General features: G+C 38.2%; 1 protein-coding gene across 1 annotated transcript; it reads right to left on the bottom strand.

Moving 5' to 3' along the window:
- Positions 1-269: 269 nt before the first annotated feature.
- fbxl3l (F-box and leucine-rich repeat protein 3, like) lies at positions 270-8,306 on the bottom strand. The gene is given in 6 exon segments (XM_028459312.1): positions 270-1,159; positions 1,161-1,453; positions 3,870-4,041; positions 4,904-5,026; positions 5,290-5,657; positions 8,110-8,306. Coding segments are annotated over 6 exon segments (1,317 nt in total). The 5' UTR covers positions 8,123-8,306; the 3' UTR covers positions 270-811.
- Between the last annotated feature and the right edge of the window lie 1,823 nt (positions 8,307-10,129).

Raw genomic sequence — 10,129 nt, 5'->3', positions numbered from 1 at the left:
TGTGTCAACATGATTTTATGTTAGCAAACACCAAGGTTAATGATTAAGGGGATAAATCCCTTTATTATACATTCATTTGCAATTCATTACAAGCTGCTCAAAATAAATTTAAACAAAAATAAATTGTGTCACACAGCACAAAAACATTTCATGCCCAGCCGCATTCAATAAAATATTAATTCCCAAATGAATTCCCCATAATACTGGGCTGGTTCTACCAGACATTTAAAGAAGACACTATAGATTAGAACCCAACACGTATGGTGGGTTTAAAACATGGCAAAACAAAAAACAAACAAACATGTAGTCATCTCCAAAGTGCTGGTGACAATTGGAATCAAACATGAAGGCCATTTTTATCAGAAGACATCAAATCAGTGCGTAAACTTCTCAGTGGGCTATGATCCTAATAATTAAGTGCATAACAAATATTAAGAATGCCTTTGCAATCTTCAGCTAGGGAGGAACTTCATGCTTTTGCTGCTACAGAGCGTTATCTAGCTATTTCTGGAAACGTCATAAACTCGGTTTAGTTTTTCAGCACCAAAAACATGATCCAATTAGGCTCTTCTCATAGGAAAGTTTGCTCTACAATGTGAATGCAAACAGAGAAAGCTGATAAACAAAAGGAAATCCATAACCAATTCAAAAAGCAAGACAACTCAAAACAGAAAACACAACAAAACAGGCATCATCACATGTGACTGTTTGTCAGCTGGTCAGCATTTAGATTCAAAATGTGAGCATGCTGAAATGATTCACATTTATGCAATCCCCATTTGTGACGCCCCTTCCTTGGCTTTGTGTCAGCCTACCAGGTGGGCATCATATCAGGGAACCATATGCGTCCCAGGTGCTTGGACACCTCGCTGTGGATCTGCTCCATGTTAAAGCTGCTGTCTGGGATCAACACCTCCTCCATGATTGACAGCTGAGTCAGCCTGCCCCCGCACATCTTCACAAACTCCACAAAGCCACTGCAGGTCACTTCACACTCACCAAGTCCGATGGCCGTCAAGCTCTTACAACGCTCTGCGATCTGGATCAGCTCCTCGTCCAGAGGCTCCAGTCCGTTGGCGCACACAACCAGCTCCACCAACCGAGGGCAGTGGAGTCCAATCCGCCCCAACATCTCTTTACTGACTGTCCGTCCAAAGTACGGTGTGGACCGGGGTCTCCTCGCAAAAAAAAGGCTCGAATTCCTCCTTGTAGAGAAAGAAGTACATGACGATGTTGACCTTTGGGGAGTGTCGGACCAAGGCCTCCCAGCTGCTCCTCTTGATGGTGTGGAAGTGGGTCTGCCCGGGGTTCTCACTCACCACGTCAATGCGCAGGTGCTCCAGATGGACGTGTTTTTCTGATGACAGGGCGAGGAGAAGCTCATCACTCAGCAGATGGTAGTTCAACGCCAGTTCCCTGAGGCCATGGCACTGGTCTGCCACACATAAGATACCTGAAAAAACGAAGGATGAGACGTTAAGCACAAGCAGTTGCTGAAACATCTGAACTAAACATTCCCTTTCTCTTTTCTAATCTCATGTTAACCCTCAAACAGTATTAAACATTATTGGATGTTCCCCTTCATTTATCTTCTATACCCACATTATCATAGGACAACATGGCATACAATATATTTTCTCAAAATGGTGATATACGATATAAATCTTGATAATTTTATTAAATAAAGTCTGACCAGAAAAACAATTCTGGGTTAAATTTGCTGATGCAAAATGCTACACAGGGACAAGTAACAAGTAAAAGCAGCGACTCCTAAAACTAGTATTTTGATACATAATAAGCTATAATATATATATATATATATATATATATATATATATATATATATGAAATAATATAGTTTTCTATATTGCCAAAATAGAAAACTCGACTACACTTACAGTTTATATACAAATCAACAAGTTGCATATTTACTGTTAATTTCACATTGCTTGTCTTTAAGTTAGACATTAACATTTTATTTTCATTATATATTTTATTATAATTTTTCATGCTCACTCATGTGGTTCTCTGGTATTCACTAATGACTTATTAGACACATTTATTACAGACTTTACATCCTTTAACACTATGTAAAGCAGTGTATATTTATGGTGCTTATGATTGGCTGATTTTTCATGGTGACTTCCGTTGTGGGAGACGTTAAAATCTCAGTTATTAATCTAACAGAACGTTTAACTGTGTCCCATCTACTGCTCTTGAGGAAGATTAACTCTCTTTCCCATTTCACAACATATTTGCACCAGTTCTTTGTTTTTTTCACTGGAACACCTTCATCCATCTCTAATCTGAGTTGTTTCCGGGTTTGTTGCCGCTGTCAGCACTAATCTCGCGAGAACTGCCACCCAGGCCATTTCAGGTGGAAGTTCTCGCGAGGCTAGTGACGGCGTTCAGTTTAGTGAGGCATCTTTTAATTATATTACATTAAAATACGGGATATTTACGGGGAAAATATTGATAAGGGAAGATGGCGGGAAAGAGGGGTAAAATACGGGAGTTTCCCGGCCAAAACAGGATACTTGACAGGTTTGCAACATGGTCCATTGGAGCCTATTCCAAGCACTACATAGACAGTCAATCACAGGTCTAACATAATCCCAAACAAATCTTCCAGGTAAAATGTTACATTTGTAAAGTTGTTCTCCAGCATGATAAAGATTTAACCTTTAGTGTTACTTTTATCCTTCAACCAGTAATGATACCAAGATCAAATCTGCTGTTTTATATCATAGAGTGATTCAGACTCAAACACTTGATCTCTTGTTATAAATGGAGCTTATCCATTTCAGTGCATGCACTTTTTTAAAACCATCTCAGTCCGTGCAGAAGACAGATGATACCCAGATGAAACTGAGCAAAATCAACAACACCATGATCAGACAAACCTCGCATTTATGGATTTTTAAGCATTCATTTACTGAACCATGCAGAGATCCAGGGGATGACCAGGATTGTCACATCATGCTAAAAGTTTCCTTATGTACAAAGGCTAAAATCAGATACAATAAGGACTGGTTTATCAGGGGAAAACCCATAAAGGCACGGCAAAGTCCACAGCTAGTCATATTAGCTGTGTTAGCATTGGCCTTGAAGCAGATGTAAACAAGTTAAATAAAAACTGTGGGAAATTCCGTTGGCAAATAAAATGAGTCTACTGAGGTCCCTGACCACACAAATGGGCCCTCTGGAATATTAGTTGGATTGACAGTCCTCATCCCTGGATTTTAATGCTAACCAGATATCACTAGTTGACTTTGAGATCATTGATTATGCTGTAGAGTGACTCCAATAGCGTGGTTTTATCTGCTGATGCCCACATGTCTCCATCGCTTCTTAACACCTAAAGTCTAGTGCTCCCAGTACCAGCTCCTTAAGTCTTTGCTAAAGTTCCAGTCTAAAACACATCAACTGGGAGAAATACAGACGCATCCAGGAAGATAAATACCAAAAAAAAGTCTTAAACTTGGGCAATCGCGTATTTACCTTTGGTAAGACTTTGTTAAAGATTCCTCTTTGATTAAACATAATGGCACTTTCACAATAATGCTACAACCCTCTGTATTCTCTATTTACTCTAAAGTAAACTCATCACTCATCAATTAACTTTTTCAAAGGTACATTTTTCATCATCTACAAGACTTTGAGCATGAAGGTCAGGTCAACCAGGTTTTGCACCTACGACCTTTTCGCTGTGAGGCAATGATGCTATCCAATGCATTAAAAATAAAAACAATTTCCCTGAAGAAGAATCTTATCATTAATGAGTTCTATTTGGACCAAACCATGATTTTCAACAACCCTGCACACTAAAAGTCTGAAAGTTGCTGATTTGACTTCAAAATGGTACAGACCGGCAGGAGAGACATGAGGGCAGCTGCTCATTTTAAGCAACTTAAGGGTGTCGCTGTTGTTGGCAACCAACACCTTCAGGGATGGATCATCCACTGGGGTGCCATCAATCTTGATGGAGGACAAAGACTTGGAGTTGACAAACACCACTGTCAACGCGGAGACAAAATGAGACTGAAAAGGACAAAAAAACATTGATGGTTAAACTAGAGTTTCTTATTATGTAAATAACATGTTGTGCAAAATCCTAAAAACTGAAGTAAAATCATTACCAATGTTGGGGTCAATTAGAATTGTAATGACATAATTGATAATTATTTACAATTATGGCGTAATTATAATTGTAACAGTAAATGTAAACATATGTTGCTGTTGTAATCATAATTCAATTGTAAATGAGTTCAGATAATTGACATTGTAATTGTAATTGGCATGAAAATCTATAAAAAACTACAATTCAATTAAAAAGCAAAAATGGGGAACCATGTTAGAGTTCTATTGCTTACACATATATAGTTAACAATTATTAAAATATGTTTCATATCAAGTTTGTGTCATTTTATCTTTTTTATTATTATTTTTATTTTTTATTTTTTAATAAATTTAAATTGAAGGTATACTGACTGAGAATATTTGAATTGATAAGGAAGCCCAACAAGGTAACCAAGAGATGAAAAACAAATTAGATGATAGATAATATTTCTTGGTGTATTTTACAGCTGATTTAATACCTGGGTCAAAACTGACCCGTTATCATAAGAGATGCTAACGGAAAGCTAACACAAGCTTTGTGTACATTTTATGTGGTTATTTATTAACGGCTAAGTACATGTGATTGATATTGACTTTCAGTTGAAAAATGATAATTGTAATTTTAACTGTAATTGGAAAAAATGCTGGTCACAGTAATCATAATGTAGCTGTAATTGAACATGGTTAATTGACCCTAACCCTGAGATTCATTACTATTATTCTTTTTGAAGATGAAGAAATATGTGAAACATCACGTGGCCATGAGCTACAGGCCGTCTCTTACCTGTGACACATCCATGAAGCTGGGGCGTGCAGTGGAAATCAGCCCCAGGGTCTTAATGGTGCAGTTCACCAGCTGGGAGAGAATATCACAGGCCGCCTCTGCAGACTCTGTGCAGCTGTCCACCTGATTCAAAAACCACCAATCAACACGCAGAGAAGAGGAAAAAAAACACAAGAACACAAAAATGATGGATGGAAAGAAGGAGGTGTGAGAATTATATCATGGTTTTGTATGCACTGATGCCATAGCAGCTGATGTGTTATGATCAGTTGAGCAGCAGATGGTTAGAGTTAGAGGCAGGTGGCTCTGAGGTAGCTGTGTTGTGAAACACAGGAATGATGAAGGTGAAAATAGATGATGGTTTAGACGCAGGGGATGGCTCTTACTTTAAAGCTCACGTACTGCAGGTGCTGAGCATGTTTCTTGATGATCTGCTGGATAAGGTCAGGGTGAGTGGAGCGCAGGTAGGATGTAGCTGGCTGATTGAGCTCAAACTCAAACTTCCTCCACAGGTCAGGAGTGTGAAAAACGTCGTTCCAACACCGACACACAGATGATGCTCTCGCCCGATCCACCAGAGACAGATGCTGGAAAATTTGCAGGACCACGTGGTGGGGCAGGTTACCCCAATCCTGAATGGGCATCTGCTGAAAACTTGACCTCGCGTGCTTTTGCCTCTTCACCTCTTGCTCATGAGAGGTGAAGGTGGGGCAAAGTCCTGTTCTTTTTTGCTTCATTCTGAAATCAGATCCTCCTGTGGAATCACAAGAGTGTGCATTTTATTAATCTATGTTACATAAATAGGCTGTGGGGGTGAGTTAGAGTAGGGGGATATCACATGGTATATTCCCCTCGCTAGTTTTACTGATAGCAAAATGCTGGGCCATGTATAGCTTAATCAACACTGTGATATTATTCCATTTTTGAAGATATTTTTCTGCATATATAAAAAAGGAGGCTTCTCCTAACGACTATTATTAATCCATCTGCCAACTGTGAGATCTTGCTTACAGTTATTATTTTCAGTCCAGGAAAACTAATATTACTTATAACTTAAACAAATAAATAAACGCCAGATGGAACAGGAACAAGCGGGTCTGACAATGGGTGGATGGATGGATAGAAATATGAACTCCTTGGTGGAGATGATATTTTAGCAGTATTACATCAGAAGTACAGAATTCGGTAAATTTCCAACCAAAGATAGACCTTACGCCACGGAAGATTCCATTACATTTTGAAGGGAATCTGGATCAATAATCTGATACTGGATCAGTTTCAAAAATGAAAAAAATCTGTATCTTACATCATAGGCAAAATTTCAAAAATTATTATCTTGAGTCGGTTTGTACCGGTAATTGGTCGATCTTTATGAAATTTGACTCAGTTATTTCAGGTTGGTTTTTCAATTACCCCACCGAGTTTCATCTGGATTGGATCTGGATGGCACATCTCATTATTCCACTATACTTTTCAACCTACTATACTGTTATCAACAGGGATAGAGTGCTCTTTTTTATTTTCGGTTTGCATGCAGTCACAAGTTTGATTCCCGCTCAGGTTGGATTCATAAACATATAACATGGGTAAATATATCTAATTTTACACCCCATCCCCAATCTCACCCGCCGCCCACACTCACAACCTCCTTCTCCTGAGAATACATAAAATCTGTTTATCTGTTTCCTTACAAACCCTAAGGTTATGATGCAGAAAAAAAAAGAAAACATTACTGCTTTTTAAAGCTCATGTTCTGTTCATTTTGACAACATCCAACATAAGTGCAAAGCAACAATTCAAGTTAAATAAAAAAAAAAAAATTATACAATAGGTTTCTGAAAGCGAGAATATATTTTCTGAAAGCGTTATATAGATCAAGTGCTTGTTCAGAGTAAATGAAAACCCAATTATTTCCTTTTGGCTTACAAAGCATTGTTGGTTTTGAGGTTTTGGTGTTAAAGATTCTCTGAACCGCTGCTATTTTAACTATCATCTATCCTATCATATGCAGCATATGATAACCACTGAAAACATCATACATCTATAAAGACTACATACACATGCTTTTATTCCTACGATAGATATTTCATAATACCAATTTAGTCCATTTTATTACTAAATGAAAACATTAGATAGAGTCATCCAAACTAACCACTGCTCCACATGGATCGAAGATTAAAAAACAAAAAACAAAACAAAACAAATCCAGTACAAAAATATCTCCATATAACAGTGACTGGTGACTTGAAAACATTATTCACAGATGTATTTTCTGTGTGTTGTGACTCTAGCAGCACTTAATCAATCTCTGCACTTAATCAATTATGTATTCTGACCTTTAAACCCCGTTTAGTGTTTACAGTATTATCTGCTAAAAAATTGGGACCTCGCCAAAACACGCTTTAAAGATATTTTGATAAACTGACATAACTGGAATGCTGAATCCCAAATTTCAAAACCTACAAGTTAACGATATACAGAGGTCAAAGTCAGCTCAAGTAAAACTTTTGCACTTCTTACACATATAACCGCACAAAAGCTATGACATCAAAACGCTTTGGTCCTTATCAACCGGTGGACAAAACAGGTAAAAACAAATAAATCATACGCAAGAAAAGTAAATACAAAAGGGAAGAACAAACAACATTAACCATAACGATGAGGAAAAACTGAATAAAATAGAATAATAATTTAAACTGAAATTTGAAACTTCAATGGCTCTGTCTGAAAGTGATGGAGATGTTGACATCATAGGTGTAAAAACTTACCTTGACCTAATGCTGAGTGTTGCTGGACGCAGATAATCTCTAAACTTCCGGGTGAACTGATACTCTCTATTATGCAGTAGTACATGTGTCTATGAAGCATCCACGTCACCAACCCTTTCTTTATTTAACGAAGCACCTTGCATCGTTAAAAGATTTAGCATAATACAGTACATGACAAAGAAAATCTTGGTGTATTTCTATTACAAGCAGCATTACTTTCATCCCTATTTTCATCATTTATGATCATTCTGTTTCTCTGGCCTTGCATTTGTAAGCTGTCCGTGTGTTCACTAGCAAAATCTCATCCTTCCAGTGCAGAAATGTAGATGAAATACTGAGTAAACAAACAATGCACTCCTCACAAAGATCTGACCAGTAAATTGGGCTCAAACCAGTTGAAGCAGAGTGCAGAAGGTCTAGCCTCCCCTTGGTACTTACTCAAATACTGCATTTTCCTCCTGGTTGTGTGTGCAGTGCTGGCTGACAGGACAGCAGTCACTTGGAGCCATGGCTGAAGATAAGTGAAGAAACTCTGGCTGCAGCTGATATAGGACAGCAGGAGCAGCCCTCATAATAAGCTCTCCTCGCTTTAGCGACAGCTTGTCAGGCAGAGCCAAGCAGCCAGTACACGTGAGCAGGGGGAGGCATGGATGTGCTCGACTGCATCTCCCATCATCATCGTGCAAAGAAGAAGAATGGATTATTGGAGCCAATAGCAACAAGGAGGATGAGGGTTTATATTATTGACCCAATGAGGACAATGGGGATGGTTTACCTTCCTGTTTAGTTACAGCAGCAGTGTGTGTGTGTGTGTGCAAAAGATTCCATGTGTATGTAATCAGAAAGTAGGTCAGTGTGTCAAAGTGTGTGTTAATGCATGAGCATGTGTATGTGCATGTGTGGGTCATTAAAAATCACCATGTAAACCGGACTTTCAGGAGTACAGGGTTGTTGCAGAGAGAATGTTGAATATAAAAGAGATCATTTCTCAGCTAATACTGGGCTACAGACAACGCGGATATGACACGTTAACAGAGCTTGCAATGATTTATGAATGACAATGCATTTTTAAAGGCTTGATACTTAACGTTGGACTCTCACAAATGTAATTTTTACATTAATTACATTAGGTCTATAAGTTTGTAAAGGAATTGTGAAGGTCTGGAATAATGAGACATGTTTAATTCCCTGCAGGTTTTCTCTAATAAATAATGTTAAATTCCCTCAACAAACATACTAGTTGAAGTGAAATGTTTGTCTTATTATTATTGGCTTACAAACTGATGCACATTTAGCGACGCCCGATACTAAATGGGTGAATATTTCAGTAAATGTTAAAGTTTTGTTTATTTCAGTAAATTTTATCTCTTGACATGTTTCGACTGTCGACTGCCAGTCTTCCTGAATATTTTACTACAGTAGTTGTTTCCATTTATGTAATTTCAGATAAGTGGTGATGTGTTGAGGATCAGTGTAGAGAGAGTGGTTGTCTGCCCGTCTTGACGTCTTAAAAAGCATCTGCTGCTAAGACGTCATGGTAAGCCTGTTGTTCGTAGGTAAATGAAGCTTTGACACGTCTGTAATTGAAAGGTTGTCCATCAACGGCTTAACCTGACCTGTTTTTGCTAAGATTCATGTGCGCGATCAATAACTTTCCAGTCAGGAATTGCTGTAGATTTTTCTCAACAAAAAAAAAATATTTTATTTGAAGTTTTAGTCATCCTGTTTTTGTTTGAGTGCAATTTTAGTCTAGTTTTAGTCAAATAAAAAAAAAGTGAAGTTGAGGAAACGTCCATGATTTCACCTGTTGTATGGGTTATTCTGACAGCTCTTAGTATCACAGATTTATTTTTATTTTTTTAGTCAAATGTTAAATCCTTAAACCCCTTCTTGAGTCCCATCAGAGGGTGAGGTGGTTAGTAAAAAGCAGATGAGGACATATGGCCTCTGCTTTTCAATTCTTTTTTCATCATGCTAAACATTCTGCTATGCACTGATGCAGTCCCTTCCCTCACAACATGTGCCAATGCGCACTATGTAGCCTCATGTGTGCGGACACAATCCAACGTAGATATTGGCTGAGTGACAGCATCCCATCAGCAAAAATGAACTAGTTAATTAATGCTTTGTACTTTTACCGACAGCCTTCATTTAAATTTCACAGGAGAATGATTTTGCTGATGAGTGCGAGATGACTCAACATTCGTAATTGTAAACTGAAGAAATAGGACAGGAACTATGCACAATCTTTGTGGAGTGTAAAATATTGACAATTTGTGTCCTTATATGATTTCTAAAGCATTCAGACTAGAAGTAAACCACTGTAACCACCGCTTTTTGCCCACGAACCCCAATCAGTCGAGGCAGATGGCTGCCGCCTCTGAGCCTGGATCTGCTGAAGATTTCTTCCCATTAAAAGGGAGTTTTTTTCTCTCGACTTTCGCTGATGTTTCTTCAT

Source organism: Gouania willdenowi, chromosome 10 (genome assembly GCF_900634775.1).
Source record: "Gouania willdenowi chromosome 10, fGouWil2.1, whole genome shotgun sequence".
In the NCBI taxonomy this organism is placed as follows: Eukaryota; Metazoa; Chordata; class Actinopteri; order Blenniiformes; family Gobiesocidae; genus Gouania; species Gouania willdenowi.
This window is presented reverse-complemented; position numbering and strand designations above follow the sequence as displayed.